Here is a 17705-nt window from a genome sequence, read left to right on the forward strand (position 1 = left end):
GCATCAGCTGTGCGACATTCTTATACGAGCCTGATGGCATATCCTTTTTTGCTCTGCCGTCTGAAGCACCTTTGGCCAGGAGGCATAGGGCCCGTCGTATAGTAACCGATCCTACTCACTGGTGTTTTGATAGGACATTTATTTGCCAGATTGACGTTTACTAGGTAGTAGGTAGGTAGTAATATGATCAACATGACATTACTTGTGTCCTGGTGCAGCATAGAATTCTTCCGCCGAGTCCCCTCGAGCCGTGGCTATCCGATCAAGGGGTGTTTCGATATCCAACCGTTGTCCTTCTCCCTCCGTTTTGCCATCGCTGCGTTGGACTCTGTTGAATTCGGTCAGCAGTGTATCACCTTGTGTTTCCACTTCCGCCGGTTCCTGCAGTCAGCCTCATGACATCTTCGGAGTTCAAGCATTCCGGTGATGCCACCGTGACGATCCTCTGTGAAGGCTGGGGATGGATAGATGGATGGATTGTGAAGGTCGTCTGTCTGGGCAGTGGTGGCCTTGTCCATTTGAGTTCCCTAGGTATATAAGAAACAGAAAACAGCAGAGTTCAAGTTGGGTGAAATTTGATGAGCACGACTCCTTCGATCCCATTTTGCGAGGGTTCAGATACTAGTAGACGGCGAGACTGGACTTCGAACCCCTTTATTTCGTGTTTATCAAGAAAATTATAACAGCACTTAACACCAACATTTCAATCTCTACATTCCAGAGGTAAGTGTTGAAAAGCAAAACCACGGTCCACCATTTCCTTGCTGCCTGCATACCTCAAGCGCATGCTTCATCTATCGGTGTGTTGTTGTGTCTTCCCATCGCCCATGCCGGCGGAGTGGCTAATGATCAACACCACTACAGCAAAAGGGGCTACAGTATCTGCATATCATATTGACCGCCGACCGGCAGCAGGCATTCATTCATCCCGCCTGACGAATCAAGAAAAGATCTTCTACAAGGGTATCATGCACCTGCATCGGTTATTGTTGACTCTGGCAACCATCATCTAAAAAGGACACGGAGAAGAAGCAGCGAGGACGGAACAACAACAACATCTGGCCCGAAGCATCGATCAGACCTTTACAACCTCAAATCTGAGTCTCCTTTCAAACCTTGAAAGTTGAAGGACGATAGGAGATAAAGGCAGCAATCGGCTCCAACACCAACACCGGTTTTTCTCCTTTCTTTCTCGTCCTTATCAGAAATGGACATACCGAAGGACGAAGAACGACACCCTTGGCCACTGCCTGTCTGGTGGACAAATGTCCCCATGTCATCAATATCGGCATCAAAATCGACAGCAAGAGCCATTCTACAATGGACGATCGAAAACTGCATCTCTCACCCCTGGGAGGCCCTTGTTGCGATCATCACTATCATATGCCTGACGACCCGGATCGTGAGCGGTCTGAAATTCCGCCGTGCCTTGACATCAAACTCTCACCAGACCTCAAGGCCTAATACAAACACCTCAGGTCAGCAAAGTACACTTCTCCAAACAGTCCCCACGCTCCCCTACTGGATCCCATGGCTCGGCCACGCAATATCATTCACAACCGGAGTAACATCCTTTCTAGGCCACCAAACACGCCTACTCGGAACGCACAGTGGGATCTTCGCACTCAAACTCGGCGGGACGAAACACAACATCGTCACAATCCCCAGTCTGGCGCAACAGATCCTAAACGACCTCCAGCCCGACGCGCCGACGAGCATGAAACCATTCATAATCCGAGCCCTAAAATACGTCTGGGCGGACCGAGGGTCCTTGGGTACAATTGACCCGCCTAGTGCCCTCTGGGGCGACATCCATGCCGTCATGTCGAGTATGTTGCGCGAAAAGTTTCTGGGCCCTGCTCTGAAACGGGCCGTCGCGGCAGTTGAGGAAAGGACGTGGAATCTTGTGTCGGAGGCTCAGAGTCCCGTTGATCAAAGTGTTTGGGAACGCGAAGCGAACGTAGTTCCTATCTCTGGTATCGACGGCGGCAGCCTTTCTCCTGCTCCTCAACATCAGACTCAATTCGGTGGATTGGTCGCAGAAGCAAACCTCCACACTCTAATCCGCTACTTCGTAGGCGACATCGCCAGCACGATCCTGTTCGGCCGTGACTTCATGGACAACAACCCTCGAATCATGCAAGACCTCTGGGAAATGGATTCACGATTCAACCTATTCATGGCCGGGATGCCAGGTTGGTTTCCCGGCATGCGCTCGGCATCCATGGCGCGCGAGCGCGTGATTCACGCGGTACAGGAACACCACGACGCACTGTATCGGTATCTTGATGGCAATGATCCAGGCTACCGATGGACAGACATGTCGGACGTGTCGTCTGTGATTGTCGACCGGGCACTTGCGTTGCGGAAAGCCAATGCGAGTCCAAGGGCCTATGGGGCCCTCGACACTGCTGTTTTGTGGGCCATGAATGTTAATGCGAACCAAGTGATTTTTTGGTTGTTGTGGCATGTGTACTCGGAGTCAGCTTCGATGAATCTGTTAGCAGACATTCGCGCCGAACTCGCTCCGTACGTCAAGTTGCGAAAACCAGAAACAAGAGGGTTGATTAACGAGGCTCCCAAACTTGAGATTGTGGACCTCGATGCCCTGTGGACAAAATGCCCGCTTCTCAAAGGCGCCTTTTTCGAATCTATGCGTCTCGAGTCCCAGAGCGTCAGTTACAAGGAAGTACTTAGGGATTTTGTGGTGACCGAGTCGCTAGATGATGCAGGGCGGCTTGGTCGACCCGATGGCCATCAGGAGTCGTGGCTCTTGCGCAAAGGCGAGTTTGTGTGTATTCCGCATGGCGTTCATCAGACGGACCCCAAGTATTTTGCGGATCCGGAGAAATTTGATCCAAGGAGGTTTTGGACGAAAATAAATCGCTCCGATGGAACGGACAACGGCACTGGAAAAGAGAGCCACAGCAACATTCGCGTCGATTATGGCACCATGAGAGTCTTCGGCGGTGGTCGACACATCTGTAAAGGAAAGACGTTTGCGGAGCGCGAAGTCGTCTTGTTTGCTGCCGCTATTCTCATGCAGTGGGATATGACGCCGGTAGACAACAATGGGCGCTGGGTGCATCCGGGAACGAAACCGGGCATTGGGACTTTGAGTCCATTGCATGATGTGAGTGTCAGGTTGTCGAGGAGAGAGGAGTGGTGAAGGGAAGGCAAACTTGCAAACTTGTCACCAGATAAAAGCATGTGTGGGGTTTCAATTCTTGAGCGTTCAGTTCGTTTGTTGTGCCAGTGTCGAATTTGAGCTGTCATGATGACGGCTTTTGATATCTGTTTCTCAAAAGATTTCTTTCGAAGAGCGAGATGCTGGTATGTGAAGCGCCATGACGGTCTTCTATTCCCTGTTAGCAGTGACGATGGAAATGTTTCTTTCCCAGGATTGCCCAATATTCGAATGGGCTTGGCTTCCATCCTTTCATAATAGTGCTCGAGTCATCGGGTAGATCATTGCGGATAGACCGAGACAGAGACCGAGATAGGCACAGTCTTCATACAGCTGCCTATATTACCTCAGATGCCCTGTCTAAGTAGGTGCACTGATGCACCGCGCGACCCACCGAATCATATAAACCGTTCCCATCATGAAGACGCCAGCTTTGTCCAATTGCCATGCCAGTTTTGCTGATCATAAAACGACAAAACGACCGCTGTCGTGGTCGACCACAGGTTTCAATCCTCAGTCGTCCTCATCAACTCTGGCTCTCTTCTTGCCTCTGTCGCTCGATTCAGCTTCTTCCAAGCCATACCTTTTCTTACCAGCAGCATCACCCTCACCGCCGTTCCGAGCTGAAGCCTCACCGATAAGACTATCGATTCCAAACGGATCATCCTTATCCTTCTCAAACTGCACGGGCCCGGCCTCGCGTTCCGCCAGATCAGCTCCTTTGAACCCCTGGCTCGCTTTGCCAAGCACTTCAAAACGATTCGACTTCTCGATCTTACCCATGGCGGCGTCGGCGGCATCGTCACCGTCGTCATCGTCCTGGTTCGCCGCCGAGGGACGATAAATACTATTGATGGCGTCGTGGGCCGCGAACAGCGGTTTATCGTAATGTTGGTCCTCGTTGAAACCAGTATCAAAGCCCGAAGTCTGGTTGAACAACCTCGAGTCGTACATTGTTTCTTTGTTCTGAGTGGGCTTGGCCAAACCCAAAGCGACTTTCTCGGAAATATCACGATTTTGTTCTCGTGCCATCATCTGGATCTTCTTCTCTGCTCCCATCCGACTCTGTCGGAGCTGTCGTTCGTTTTCCAGGCGTCGTTCTCGACGGGCCCGTTCTCGCTCGCGCGCCGCCTCATCGTCTTCCGTATCACTTGGAGTTCTTGATCTTGAGGAAGCCACCGACCGTGACCGTCCTCTGGATGTTGTCGAGTCTCTGCGCCTAGCCTTTTGTTGCCTTTCTTCTCTCGCTTTGCGCGCCATTTCGCGCAGGTGTTCCTCCTTGGCCAGTTTTTCCTTCTCGGCCAGTTTCTGCTGCATCTGTGCACGAAGTTTGACCTCTTCTCGCGCATGGCGGTCCGCCGTAAACAAAGCCTCGGCAAACTGCGCAAATTTGTCGTTGATCGTGACGTCCTGCATTCCTCGGCCATCGGCTGCAAGTCGCTTGTCCAGTGGCACGGTGTAACCCTTGGGATTCTTCCAGTTGGAAATCGGCGGTGGGATCTTCCACGCCTCTTGGTCTTCGGCCGTCAGCTTTCGAGGCGGCGAATGCATCACTGGTGGCGGCGGACTCGGCGGGCCCCGGGGAATCTTCTTGTGTTTGAACTTTGGCGGTTCCATCGGATCTTCCTGGCGCTTGACAATCTTAAAAATCCGGTCGTTCTTTTTGCTGTTGTCGCCCATCTGGTTCGCCGGCGTGTAGCGCACGTAGGTCGGTTCTTCTCTCGAGGCACCCTTGACGTTCTTGGGCTTCTGCGCCGCCACTGCGCCCGAGACCAACTTTTCCAATGCCTGTTTTGTCTTTTCGGCCGTCGCCTGTACTTCTTCCTGACTCGGTCGCTCGAGACTAAGATCGCCAGCGTCCGCTCGTTGACGAAGAGGTATCAAATCCTTGAAGCTTGAATGTATGATCCGGCTTTCGCTGTGGCCCTGCCGCGCAATTGCGTCGTACTTCACCTTTCCTTCTGCGTCTACTTGAATCGCTAGTGCGTTCGATGTCGACGACGTCCCTTTCCGCCCCATGTCTAGAGGGTATTGTGCCACCGGAATCTCGGGAAACGCTCCGCCATCGCCAAAGTCTTCGACCGACCGCGGTCGCCATCCTGAACGTTGTCCATATGGAGGTGGGCCACTGCGCTGTAATGTTGCAGAGTAGTCAGCTATGAAAGCCGATGAAAAGCCCTCGGAATGACCTGAACTAACCTTTAGAACTATCTGAGATTCGTCGATAACGCCAGGCCCGACAATTCGCGGGCCTTTCGGTTGTGCATGCGTCGGCACCTCTTCATGTTCGCCCGTGTATTTGGGTTTCGGTAGAGACGCGAACAGCCCGGTCGACATCTTTGAACTACTTCGACGGGTGTTCACACAGAATACACGGGTAGGTTGTTGTACTGGTTTAGATACGGGAGGGGGGAGCACTGCAGGCTGTCGTCGAAGAAAATGATGCAAACTGCCACAGTCGAGATATTGCGTTATGTGTCCGTTTGATGCGCCGGACAAGGGGACCCCGGATACGGTGGACCAGAGCGGGCAGGTCGGTCACGGAGCATGTCCGATTCGGCTCGGCGGAAATAACGCCGATGCTTCAGTTGGAGATACAACTATCTCAACTCCCAGCCTTGAGCAAAATACTACCGAGATTACCGTCAAAGCCTTACAGCAACGGCTACCAGACCGTACTGAGTAGGTTATATCTATACTGCGGGAAATCCGTCACAACTGCATCAGAAAACCGCTTAACTGGCGGTGCTGGTGCCTTCTCGCTGAGCACACGACAGAACCTCAAGACTACACCAACCATACTGCAATATCTCCAATCCAAATCAAAGCTGTTTTGTCCAACATGGGTCCCTCCCGCCTTTCCAAAACCCTCCAAGGCATCACCGTCACGACCTTGGCCTCAATAGGCGGATTCTTCGTCTGGACCAAGCACTGCCAATTCTCTCCGGACGACCAATTCAACCCGGCCACGGAACCCCTGTTTCGGAGTCAATGGTTCCAGAAATTCAATCCGGGCTCTAACCCGACGACGCACGATGAATGCGTGAGACGGCTTCCGCTACATAAGATCCGGCCCGAGCTGCTCGAAGATGCGAGGAATGGTGGTTCGAAATTGGTCGAGGCTTTTAGTCAGGGTGTTTGGGGAGGGTTTGGTATGTGGAACATCCCATCCCATTGCGCTTTGTTCGTTTTGTTGGCTTCTCATAATGTCGTGTGGAATCAATTGTTACCCAAACACTCTCCTCCACCCTCTCCTTCTCCCCTGGTCTCCAATATAGTACTCGGCGTATCAACATCTCAACGACCTGGTTCTTCCTTTGCTGGAGAGCAAACTGGGACCAGATCCTGGGACCACATCCAGGTCGGGGGTTCTCTGGTATCGAGATTCCCAGGCACTTCCTTCACCTTCCTGTTCCCTTCACACTCTGGAACCCTGAAACCAAGCCTTGCAACCAAAGTTCACAGGATATCATGCTAACACCTCATTCAATCTACTCTACCTTATATAGGCTACAAAATCCAACGCGCATACTTAGAACGCAAATACCGAAACGACACCACAACCGCCCATCAACTCTGGACACCACAGCAACTACGCACATCGACCTACGACGTCGGCACTGAGATCACCGACCATTTCGTGGTCCTGGAGAAGACTCCCACATCGATCCTGATCCGGTGTGGTGACTCCCCCCTGAACAGTCCAGACAAGAATCGGCCGAGCGACGGCCTGTTCGCCTTGACTGCCAAAGCCGACTTTGACAAGGGTTTTGCCGAATTTCGACTCAAAAGTATCTTCTATCAGGGTGAGGGGGAGCCGGCAGACAAGACGCATGGTCCCATGTCGAGCAATATGCAGTGGTTGCATAAGTTGTACACGAAACTGTGGATGGAGAGTGCTATGAGCAATGTAAAGAAATAATACTACCATCTAGATCTCCTCAGCGAAGCATAACCTGGACATACAATTCTGGATTGGTGTTTTGATCTGAGCAAAGCGCTGTACTAGTACTTCACTTCCTGCACGAGTTAGCTCATGCTGCGGTGTGGCTCCGTCCAATCGCCACGCCACTCAGACCAACCTCGACCGTCCATAGAATCTCCTCTCAATTCTAATGTGCCGAGTATTCGCTAACTAAGCATCTGGCCGGATTGACTCTCCCCTCCAACAAAACATCATGTCAACCAGCACTTTGTCGTCGCCAAGTAGAACGGTTTGGCACTCATTTCTTCGGCCTCAATCTGTCTGCGGCCGCGATGACATCAGTGTAGCGGTTTCTCAACCGGCATGGCGAACGTAATAGTAGTATCCGCTAGTGGCATGCTTCTCCCAGTGTCCAGCAGGAAAGTCGGCCTTCAAGGCGTCGTTGTACTCTCTCAATGTCCAACTGCCATCCAGCTCTTTGCACCAGAATTGTGGGCTGGCGCCTGGTTTGTACGGTGCGAGCTGACTTGGGGGCTGCTGTTGAGATGCTGCGAGGTTGGCGTACATGATGGCATTCTGAGCTTGGATCTCTGCTGCGGTGGCACCAACAAAGTATGCCGGGGCGTTGGGCATCTGTGCGAGGACGGCGTTGGCGGCGACAGCTGCGGCGGCCTGTGCTGGTCCTGGAGGTTGGGCCCATGGGGACGGGGCAGGCATTGGAATCGGCATCGGCATTGCTTGTGGTGCTGTACAGTATGGTGAGTAGCTGTACATGGAGTTGAAGTTGTAAGGCGGCAAAGAAGCAGGGCTAGAAGAGGGCAAGGGGTAACAAGTGTAAGAAGAAGGAGAGGTGTAAGGCCAACCAGGTGCTGCAGCCGGAGGTGTTGTTCCATAGTAGATCCCGTTGGCATAGTAGCCAGCCGGCGCGCTCGAGCTACCCTAGGTAAACAGTGAGTGAGGCTGGAATAAAACGTCCGGCTTCACTTACAGCAAAGTAGTACATGTTTTGCTGAGCAGGTTGGTTCGATTGATAGACCGGTGCTGGAGGGTGGATGCCCTGTGCGCCTTCGTGAGCAGAGACGTAGAGAAACGTGCGAGGCCAGTCAGCTGGGTCTTCCCAATGCCCTTGATTGCCCTCGTTGAGAGCCGAAGGATTGGGATTTTGGTAGGTGTAGAAGTTGGGCATGGTTTATGTCCCTAGGCATAAAGCAATAGCAAGGAGAGGCGGGTGTGGAAGTGTACGGAGAGCGAAGCAAGAATATTGAAAGTGGTCGGGAGGATAAGCGGGTAGACAAGGTTCGGTCTCTGAGCTGGAGTCTAGTGGAAAGGTCGCGAGGCAGGGAGGATTGGAAAGGGGGCCTTCACTGATAAGTGAAGGTGAAGAGACGTACTGTGCGGTTGTCTGGATAGAAAGCGACATTATCCTCGAGGAAGATGAACTCTTGCTTGACGGGCTCGGCGGCGAGCTGGACAGGCTGGCCCCACGGCCATCTACCGCAGGAGAAACACATGATGATAGTGAGAGCACGTTATGAGGCCGGGAATACAAATGCAAGGGTCAGTAGAAGGTAGGGAAAGCGAAGTTGAGGTGTGCAACTGTGGTAAAGGCGCAGGACAGAGCGCAGGCAGCTGATCGAAAGGAAGAGACTGCGCGCAGGAGGATTTCTCGAGGACCAGCCAGCGAAGCCGCAAGTGAAAGCAAGTTCATTCATTCACCTTTCCTTCTTCTGTTAACATCATGATGGACTGGATCATCTCCTTCTTCCATCGCAGACGGTACTCGGTGTGCCTACTCCAAGGCTTCCCAACCTGAACAGCCTCACCCTCCGAATCCACCCTGCACCATTCACGGCTCAACCGATCCTCTTCCACCTACCGTACCAGCATCTTCCAAGACGTGCTGTAACTCCATCTTTCCATCTCGCCATGATTTGACCAGCACCGGCTGTACTTGCAAGACCCAGGCTGCGACTCTGAAGCCATCAACCAGAACCCTACCAACGTGAAGTCTACAGAAAAGTACCCGTGCGGGGGCTTCGGCTCTCAAGTTGCCACGAGCGTTCAGCACAGCGTTGAGCGGTGAGAACAACAGAACAAGAAGACAAGAAATGAAGCAATTATTGGTAAAGGTTCAGGACTCTAATAAGATTGCTCGGCAGGCAAAGTGGACGCTGCAGATCTTCCGATTTCGGCGACCCGCATCTTGTCGACGACGACGTCGATTGTACAACCTCGATCAACACCACACTGCAGGCCTCCCTCCCCCATACTTGTACTTGAGCCTGACCAGACGTAGAGGAGGCGGTCGGGGAGAATAAACATTTGATTCTACGCTTTCTGCGCTTTGTCGTTCTTGAATGGCCAGAAAAGCCGTTGCCGGCAGCCCTGCTCGCGGACAGAATAGTTGGGTGTTGACTTAGGCTCGTGCCGCAGAACCTGGTATACACTCACCCCATTGGCAAATGTTTTGATGTTTGACGCCTTCGTTTCACAGGAGGAATTATAACTGCGTCTAACAAGCATGGCCGGCGCGTCTGATACTAGGCTAGCATACACCGCTCCCAAGTTCACCATCGATCTCTCTCTGCCGCCTGAAGACCGCTACAAAGCCTTGGCCGAGGCGTACAAGAGTCAACTTCAGGGCTTGACTGGTCTGTTCAACGACTTGCTCAGAGACCTTGGCCTGGCAAGCCATTACCATGGTCTGGTCAATCGTGCTGCACGACTTCTCCTCCGAGGCGTTCATTCACCCATCGAAAATGCAGAGCTGCGGGGAATTGCAGAGGTAACCGGAGTGCCAATGTATCTGCTGGTTTCTTTCAATGTCATCTTGGATCTTCTTATGGGGTGCACATCCGGTGCTGTTCGATGTCTCGAAAAGGGACAGCCACCGAGCAAGGCTAAAATGTTACATTTCCGTACCTTGGACTGGACAATGGATCCTCTTCGATCTGTGATTGTTCAGCTTGAGTTTGTTCGAAGTGAATCAGCGAACCCTTCCGAGGTCCTTGCTCGAAGTATCACCTATGTGGGATTCGTCGGGTTCCTGACTGGTGTCCGCCAGGGCCTGAGTTTGTCTCTCAATTTCCGTGCTGTCCACAATGCCAGCACCAAGAGAGGGCATTTCGAATTCTACTTCCACCACCTTCTGGTTCTGCTAGGCTATCGTCAATCAATCTCAAGCTTACTGAGAAGCTACATGATCTCAGAGAGTGAAGGCCGTGACCAGCCTAGAACACTTGCCGAAATTTCGGAAGACGTTGACTCCCGGCGAACAACAGCCGCGTATTTGACCTTCAGTGACGGGGTCTCAACAATCGTGATTGAGAAGGACTACAAGACTGCGAAGGTCCGTCGATCCGACACCTTCATTGCCATTACCAACCATGACGTGGAGAATCACAACGGAGGGTCAACCTCCATAACTCCGGCAGCAGATGAGATGGTAGACCACTCCAAGGGAGTTGCTGCTGGGTTGCACGAGCTTATCGACGAGAGTCGAGACAGGCTCGCCTGTATCTCCTCAAAATGGGAAGCTCATGTACAGAAAGATCAAGGCCAGGCAAAAAGGAAAAAGACCGATGCCGGTCGCACGGATGTGGCGATCACACAAGGAAAGCTGATTGAATGGCTGTCCGCATGGCCCACAAGCAATGAATACACCCATTTTGCGGCTGTTCTGGACCCGGCGACAGGCGATGTGGTCTGGACAAGGGCATACAGAGTTCCGATCAAGGCACCAGGGTGAAGGGTGATCTTGTGGCGTGGACTGGAATTTGTTTGAAGTATCGGAGGAGCCGACTTACCGATATATTGGGTTGTCTCGGCAGCGTCGTTACGGTCCTAGTACTGCGAGGTGCATTTCCGTGGTCTTCGAGAGCAAAGACAGGGGCATTTATGTTTTCCGATCTGTCCCTGGCAGACATACATGCATGTTTTGAGATTGATTGTCCGATGCCAAAGTGCCACATCGGATGGGTTACCAGGGAGAAGCCTGCCACAGCAAAACAAAATAGGGGAGTTGGAAACGTGGCCAGGGACAAAGGACTATGTATCCGCTCAAAACATCCGTGGCTTCAAGGGAGGTTGGAGGGAAGTAAGGAGTACGGTCCGAGCACATGGATGACCCGAAAGGTTATCCATGCTTCCTGACGATCTCGCTGCCCTTGGGGCCAAATACCTCGAGCGGCATGGATGCGGCCCTCCGCGTCACGAAGCTCCGACGGCTGGCATTACCTGAATGTGGAATAATTCTTATCTAGGTACATATGTGCTGTGCAGGCAGCCCATGTCGCAAACTCGAACAGCATTAATTGTGGAATCTCCACACAAATACGAAAGGTCACTCGTGCTTACGCACAGAGACCTCGACAACTTGGAGTCTACCACGAAGCTGCTGGAGAGTGACTGTATGACGGCCTGACTTAAATCGAAAGGTGACCCGGCCTGCTCTGATTCGCCGATGAATCAAGTCTGGGGGTGTCATGGGATGCCATGGTGTGGCCACGTTAAGCAACCAGGCCATCAATTCGAGCCCTCGCATTTGTGACGAGCATAACATGCACATTCGGAGAAAATGCAATGCTACTGCGGGCACTAGAGTTGTGATACCATGGTCTGAGTTCCCGGAACCACGAGCATGACCAATCTCATCGCCATAAGGCAATGTCCTAGTTGGGTCGAACATGAAAGTCCTGGGGGATGCAGTGATGGTGAGGCTGAAATAGCCACTGCAACACTGCACTCCACTGGAGACTGCGATCGTGTCCGGAGTAAAATAGCCATTGAAAATTCGAGCTATGTCATTAGTGCATTTTAGATTGCGTTCTCCGGCCCCCTGGACGAATCAAGCTGCGCCACTCTGCTGGTGCCGGAACACAGAAGACCCGATTAGGCCTAAGCCTCTTGCAGCCGGCAAAGTTAATGCTAATGGCTCGCTAAGAAGGTTAAGCGGTCGGGCTCTACAGCTAAAGTGCAGCCTCAGCATCAGCATCGTCCAAGCCTCCGCCACGGATCTCAACCTCAACCTCCAACACGAAGCTCATTGAACCGTTTTCATATGCTTTTTGCCCTGAACCCGTCGATCCCATTCCCCACAGGTACCACGCCGGACACCCTCCCGCACTCCGTCATCAGTAGACTGGGTCTCCTTGGCAGAGTCTGCAAGCAAGAGGATATCCTGGCCAGCCCAACGCCTCGACCTTTTGCACACCTTGCACGATGCAGACACGAAGAATCGAACAAGGTAGCATGCTCGCGGCATGAGCCCATTTCCGGCAGCAGAAAAGCAAAAAGGGTGAGGCTATGTGAGAAAGGAATAGACTGTGGCGTGGGTGGCCTCAATGCCCTGAACTTGAAGAGGTTGGCACCACTACTGCAGCAGGCTGTGGGTTGGAGATGTCATCCTAGATCCTGGTCGATGAGATGCACTAAAACCCTCCCATCCTTGCTTGGTGTTACCAAAATAGCAAAACGACTTATCGTCCATAGGCCGGTTCTCTGTCCTCCATTCTCAACACCACGGATCCATTCGTCATCACTGATACTCGACGTCTTCATTGCATCCCGTCTGCATTGGGCCCGCACATGGGTTGCCTCTCACCTACAGTACTTCCCCCGGACGATGTACTGCGGTAAAGGTTCAAGGTTTGTGGCTAAGATCAGCATTCTAAAATACTTGTCAACATGTCGGACAAAGCCAGTCTCAATTCCAGCCACCAAGCTGCCAGCGCTTGTAAACAAGACTTGTATAAAGTGGTCACGGAGCTCCTTCCACCGCCAGACGCTAGTTCCACTGGTACTTTTATACTAGATCGACAGGTCACTCGTTTACTTGTCTGCCGATAACAGCAACTGGCAATTGCGACTCCTTCTCCCAGTCTTGTATAAAGCCGAGAGTGAAGAATCCGACTTCTCTTTCGCTCTTGATCTTGTTGACCCCTTGTGGTCTAATATTTCTTTTCTAACCCCTCCCAGTCCGCATATACTCTCTTTCAAGTACATCGACAAGGACCACGGCATTGTCCGGAACCACCACTGGTATTCACCATCATGATCAACTCTTTCTTATCACTGATTGCGCTTGCGCTATCAGCATCTCTATCGTCCCTAATTGACGCAGCTCCTGCTCCTGCAGCTGCTCCTGAGCCGTGGGGACCACCGGCCTTTGGCAAATGGGGCGGCAAATACGGGCCCTGTACTGAAGATAAGAAGCTCATCCGCAGGGACTTCGACTCGTTGGCCCCTGAAGAACGAAAGGCTTTCACCGACGCGATCAAATGCATGATGACCAAACCGTCACAACTGGACCAGACCCTGTATCCCGCGGCCACGAATCGATATATGGACTATGCGGTGACCCATGTCAATCTTACCCAACAAGTGCACCTGTCGGGGTTTTTCTTGACGTGGCACAGGTACTACCTGCATCTGTTTGAGCAGGACCTGGCCGCGCAATGTGGATATACAGGGCTCATTCCTTATTGGAACTGGCCTGCCACCGCAGATAATTTGCATGGCAGCGCGGTCTTTGACGGCTCCGAATACTCCATGTCGGGCGATGGAGAATACATCGATAATGGACCGGTGGTCTTGTCTCCGTTTCTGCAGCTGCCTCACGGATCAGGAGGCGGATGTGTCACCAGTGGTCCTTTCGCGGGCCTACAGACCACAATGGCCGAGATCAGTATCGACAATCTGATCGCAGGCCTTCCTTTGCCAAACACTACATTCCAACTTAATCAAACCTGTCTGACGCGTGATCTCAACACTTACGCAGCCCAACGCTATTGCAACTACACGGCGCTGTACGAGGCATTGGAGACCGACGATTTATTGACTTTCGACCATCTCATCAACGGCGTCATCGGCGGCGCAGAATTGGGTCTGCATTCTGGCGCCCATTTCATTGTGGGCGCACCAGCCTCGAGCATTTTCGTTTCTGTCCAGGATCCTATTTGGTGGCCGCTCCATGCCATGTTGGACAATCTTTATACCTCGTGGCAGATCAGACATCCCGATCTCGCTGATGCGGTATATGGTACCGAGACAGCCAACAATGCTCCACCGAGTCCCAATGTCACTCTTGACACTCCACAGCCTGGCTGGGGTTATTTCGACCCTGCGAGGTATCCCATCAGGGATATGATCAGTACCTCGGCTGGCCCGTTCTGTTACAAGTATGATGTTGCTTTGTAAAGAATCTGATTAGGGTCAAGGAATTGCATGGTGGATATTTGTACTTTTGCTTTTGGACCGCCCACAACCCACGAATGGGCTTTATTCCGTGCGATATACTTCTTGTTCATGGACAATGTTACAACACTATTGTGCGACTACAGCAGAATTGGAACATCCGGGGATGTCAACATCCTCGTGGTCGGTGTCCCTTGGATTGTGTCCTCGCCATAACCATACCCAAAAGATAATTCGTGTCAGCATGCTATGAATATTATATTATTTACTATTTTATCGTCTGTTCTCATCCAGGTTCATACGTTACACTGCAGTCGTTGCTGTGCAGGTGGTCATGCTGTTCTAGACCGGCGACCGCTAGTGGCAGGGAACTTGAAGCGTTCCTTATCTTTCCAGGTGGTACAGTGCAGGGTCCGAGTCCTTCTTTACTTTTGTATCCCTCCCCCGCCACGTCTTTGCTCAGTCTTGACTACAGGCCTGTGTACTAAGGTAGTCCAGCTCACCACAGAGACCTCATCCTATGGAGCACGGCCAATTCGGTAGTATGTCCCTACGCTCATACTGGCACTTTTTGTGCAGCACACACAAGTTGCCCTTTTTGCACCCCTGCCGTTCGTAGGTGATGTATATTTCACATGGGAAATAGTATCACCAATGAATCTCGTCAACGAGATATCATCAAAGTTCAACTACTGTTTGTCAGCAGCCAGGACGCTACCACGACCTCGCCGACGGCTTTCTCGTCAGGTAGTATCAGTTATCGGTGTCGCGGTCGCCCAGCTTTTCAACCTCGGTGAGCAGCGCATGGTCTTCGTCGGGTACCTACCACAGAAGCTCTTCCACACACACTGACTGGCATTTGTTCTCGACTTCGACTGGGCACAACGATATCATGGAAAGTAAGGTAGGGAGGAAGCCTGCTGCAGTATGTGTGATCACCTTACATTGCTTTGCTTTGCTTTGCTTTTCATAACAGGGCTTCGCTAAGTAAACTGGTCTCGGACGGCTACAGTATCTGCACCCATCCACCAAACGTCGCACCATGTTCGGCACTCCTACTTCTTCCCCTTCTTCTTGGTCTTATCATCAACAACAATCCACCTCCTATCCACACCTCTTTTGGTCAGTTCTTTTTCTAATACATCCCTCTGATCGCCCTGCACAAGAATCTCCAACATGCCCGGTTTCCCACCTACCAGCTGGCCTACGCTTGCGCTGCCAGCACATTTCCGCTGCAACTCCGGACCCAGCAAATGCGGGTTAATTCCAAACACTTCCAAGCCCGAGACGCGCGTGGCGACTTTCGTTCCCGACCGCTTCTCAACGACCAAATTTACATGCGGCGGCGGGCCTGCGCGAGGTTTGAGTGCTGGATCTTGACTTGGGTTTTCTGGATCATAGGTCTGGTCGTTGCGTAACAGGATCCAGTGCGGGACAAGGAGATGCGCATTGTTGTTGTTCTCGACGTCCATTAGTTTCTTGAGGAGGACGTCACGGGCGATTTCGCCGGATGCTAACGCGCGACGAGTGTCGGGACTGGAAGTGTCGGAGAGTACATTATTGGCGAGAAAAGGATCGAGTTTGACGTATCGTGATGACGAGGTGTTTTTTGTTAAGTCGGGATTGTTCTCGATGTATTTCTTGAGGAATGACGAAATTTGTGATGAGGTGTAGAATGTCGTTTTGGACGGGATTAGGTCGGGCACAAGTTTCGGGGATGCGCGATAGACGGTTTGGAGAGTGAGTTTTTGGCTTAGTGAGGGATCGCTGGAGGAGTTGTTGCTGTTGTTGTTTTCGGTTTGGTTGTTAGTTTCGTTGGTTGGGGGTTTTGGTTTCGGAAGTCTGTACGGAGTGAAATTGCGGATTTTGTCATCTTCAAAGTCAATGTCGAGAATGACGGTCTCGCCGCCGTTGCGGTCTTTGGATTTGACAAGCACCGATTTGTCGAGAAACTTGATGAATTTCTTGGTCGTTTTCCACGATGTCTTTTTCATCGTGTAGTGCGGGTTCTGGACGCGGAGGTGAGGTTGGACCATGTTTGATATCAAGAATGATGGCTGGATGGGGAAGTCTAGGCCGTAGTGAGGTGGTTCACCGTTCTTTTTGGCGTTGTAGACGGCGTAGAGGAAGGCTTGGACAAAGGCGTCGTCGACTTCGGGCGTGGTCGGTTCTTTGTCGGCTTCTGGTTCGAGGGTGTTTTGGTCTTGGCCGTCGTCGTGCTCAATGTCGTGGTCAACTTGTTTATCGGACTCCGGTGCGGGAGACGGCTTTTCCAAAGCGACGCCGCCCTCCTCTTCTTGTCCGTCATCGTCGTCTTCGTCATCGTCATCCAGGTCCAATTGCTTGACTCGGTCTCCCAGGCTCGTGTTGGCCATTTCCAACTCCCATCCCTCTATCCTCTCAGGTGCATGTCGACCTCCGCTCCCAGTTTGACTCCAATTCCAAATCTCATCTCCCTCCCAATGCACGCCCTCGACCGCCGCACCTTTTGCTCCCTGTACGCGACCCAGACTAGAAACATCGATTTTGCAAACACCCACCCAGACAGGAACGCTAGGTCTTTCCAATCCAGCAACAGTGACGACGGCCCCCTGTTTTGCGGCTTCAGGCCACGGCGGACCACCAATCAGTCCTGGTGTCATCAGATCCGCCCCTGTGCGCAGTTTGTCCACCACAAAATCCGGAGTGTGAAGGAGTGGGACTAAACCGGGATTGCGCCACAGAGTGTAGACCGTCGGGTAGAGGCGTGAATCTTTGCCGTACTGGATCCATAATACTCTCTCTTCTTGACCTGGGTGCGCGCCCACGTACACTGTGCCGGACACCAGCGTCGCGTTGGGCCCGGCGTGGGTGGTGAAGCGGGCTGAGAGACATGTCTCGGGGACGAGGCTGGCTCGCGTCGACGAGAGGGCGGGAGTAGGGTTTTGCGTGGCCTGTGATGCTTGGAGTTCGGCGGCGGTCCATGTTGGGTCGATTTCCTCAAGGGTTGGCACGTGGACCTTGTAGTCGGCAATGATCTGGTCTGCTAGCTTGCGGCGGTCCGAGGACCGAAGCGGTGAGAGGTTTTTGATTTGAGGCTTCTTTTTGAACATGGTGGCAGTATGATCCTGTTGGCGGGGGATAGGATACGACGGAGCGGTTGAAATGGGTGTCCGGGCTGGTTGGGCTCTGAGGCGTCGTAAGATTGCTTCAAGTTGAGCCCTTCAAGGTCTGCGGTTTCTGTCCGATAACAATATGTCAAATTGTGTCTCTGGCCTGCAGAGAGCGTCACTGCAAATCGTGAGGTTATGGTCATCCAACACAACCGTAGTTTTAGGCTCGAGGGGCAAAAGGGATCAAGACGGTTGAATTTCGGAGTGGAACGTTGACTGTCCTCATCACTATTAGGCATTATTTACA

General features: G+C 52.3%; 7 protein-coding genes across 9 annotated transcripts; 4 read left to right on the forward strand and 3 right to left on the reverse strand.

Moving 5' to 3' along the window:
* Positions 1-998: 998 nt before the first annotated feature.
* Positions 999-5595, reverse strand: HMPREF1120_03340 (pre-mRNA-processing protein 45). Its single transcript, XM_009157403.1, has 2 exons — positions 5387-5595; positions 999-5320 (listed from the first exon to the last, which is right to left on the reverse strand). The coding sequence occupies exons 1-2, from the start codon at positions 5522-5524 to the stop codon at positions 3701-3703; spliced, it is 1758 nt and encodes a 585-aa protein (XP_009155651.1). The 5' UTR covers positions 5525-5595; the 3' UTR covers positions 999-3700.
* HMPREF1120_03341 (cytochrome P450) lies at positions 1274-3169 on the forward strand (the record flags this gene model as incomplete). The annotated part of the gene is made up of 1 exon (XM_009157404.1): positions 1274-3169. One exon carries the CDS (start codon positions 1274-1276, stop codon positions 3167-3169), a length of 1896 nt encoding a protein of 631 aa, XP_009155652.1.
* Positions 5596-5784: 189 nt separating the features above from the next.
* Positions 5785-7351, forward strand: HMPREF1120_03342 (uncharacterized protein). Its single transcript, XM_009157405.1, has 2 exons — positions 5785-6339; positions 6697-7351. Exons 1-2 carry the CDS (start codon positions 6030-6032, stop codon positions 7107-7109), a joined length of 723 nt encoding a protein of 240 aa, XP_009155653.1. The 5' UTR covers positions 5785-6029; the 3' UTR covers positions 7110-7351.
* On the reverse strand, positions 7053-9207 carry HMPREF1120_03343 (uncharacterized protein). The gene is made up of 4 exons (XM_009157406.1): positions 8504-9207; positions 8101-8169; positions 7976-8051; positions 7053-7858 (listed from the first exon to the last, which is right to left on the reverse strand). The coding sequence occupies exons 1-4, from the start codon at positions 8621-8623 to the stop codon at positions 7467-7469; spliced, it is 657 nt and encodes a 218-aa protein (XP_009155654.1). The 5' UTR covers positions 8624-9207; the 3' UTR covers positions 7053-7466.
* Positions 8800-11788, forward strand: HMPREF1120_03344. 2 transcript variants are annotated; one of them, XM_009157408.1, is made up of 2 exons: positions 8800-9551; positions 9657-11788. In XM_009157408.1, exon 2 carries the CDS (start codon positions 9913-9915, stop codon positions 10858-10860), a length of 948 nt encoding a protein of 315 aa, XP_009155656.1. In that variant the 5' UTR covers positions 8800-9551; positions 9657-9912; the 3' UTR covers positions 10861-11788. The 2 variants fall into 2 exon arrangements, with proteins under 2 accessions (XP_009155656.1, XP_009155655.1); XM_009157407.1 differs by having other exon boundaries at positions 8800-11788.
* A 313-nt stretch (positions 11789-12101) lies between these two features.
* On the forward strand, positions 12102-16278 carry HMPREF1120_03345. 2 transcript variants are annotated; one of them, XM_009157409.1, is made up of 2 exons: positions 12102-15231; positions 15319-16278. In XM_009157409.1, the coding sequence occupies exon 1, from the start codon at positions 13164-13166 to the stop codon at positions 14307-14309; it is 1146 nt and encodes a 381-aa protein (XP_009155657.1). In that variant the 5' UTR covers positions 12102-13163; the 3' UTR covers positions 14310-15231; positions 15319-16278. The 2 variants fall into 2 exon arrangements, with proteins under 2 accessions (XP_009155657.1, XP_009155658.1); XM_009157410.1 differs by having other exon boundaries at positions 12102-15205; positions 15473-16278.
* HMPREF1120_03346 (uncharacterized protein) lies at positions 15362-17398 on the reverse strand (the record flags this gene model as incomplete). Its single annotated transcript, XM_009157411.1, has 1 exon — positions 15362-17398. One exon carries the CDS (start codon positions 17396-17398, stop codon positions 15362-15364), a length of 2037 nt encoding a protein of 678 aa, XP_009155659.1.
* Positions 17399-17705: the final 307 nt, after the last annotated feature.

Source organism: Exophiala dermatitidis (assembly GCF_000230625.1).
Source record: "Exophiala dermatitidis NIH/UT8656 unplaced genomic scaffold supercont1.3, whole genome shotgun sequence".
In the NCBI taxonomy this organism is placed as follows: Eukaryota; Fungi; Ascomycota; class Eurotiomycetes; order Chaetothyriales; family Herpotrichiellaceae; genus Exophiala; species Exophiala dermatitidis.

Bases quoted from the DNA above. Each gene is read 5' to 3' on its own strand.
- HMPREF1120_03340 (XM_009157403.1), bottom strand. From the start codon at position 5,524: ATGTCGACCGGGCTGTTCGCGTCTCTACCGAAACCCAAATACACGGGC. The intron at 5,321-5,386 runs GTTAGTTCAGGT...GCAACATTACAG, and splicing joins AATCTCAGATAGTTCTAAAG to CGCAGTGGCCCACCTCCATA.
- HMPREF1120_03342 (XM_009157405.1), top strand. From the start codon at position 6,030: ATGGGTCCCTCCCGCCTTTCCAAAACCCTCCAAGGCATCACCGTCACG. The intron at 6,340-6,696 runs GTATGTGGAACA...TACCTTATATAG, and splicing joins GGGTGTTTGGGGAGGGTTTG to GCTACAAAATCCAACGCGCA.
- HMPREF1120_03343 (XM_009157406.1), bottom strand. From the start codon at position 8,623: ATGTGTTTCTCCTGCGGTAGATGGCCGTGGGGCCAGCCTGTCCAGCTC. The intron at 8,170-8,503 runs GTACGTCTCTTC...GAAGGCGCACAG, and splicing joins TCTATCCAGACAACCGCACA to GGCATCCACCCTCCAGCACC. The intron at 7,859-7,975 runs GTTGGCCTTACA...CATACTGTACAG, and splicing joins ACCTCCGGCTGCAGCACCTG to CACCACAAGCAATGCCGATG.
- HMPREF1120_03344 (XM_009157407.1), top strand. From the start codon at position 9,634: ATGGCCGGCGCGTCTGATACTAGGCTAGCATACACCGCTCCCAAGTTC.
- HMPREF1120_03345 (XM_009157409.1), top strand. From the start codon at position 13,164: ATGATCAACTCTTTCTTATCACTGATTGCGCTTGCGCTATCAGCATCT.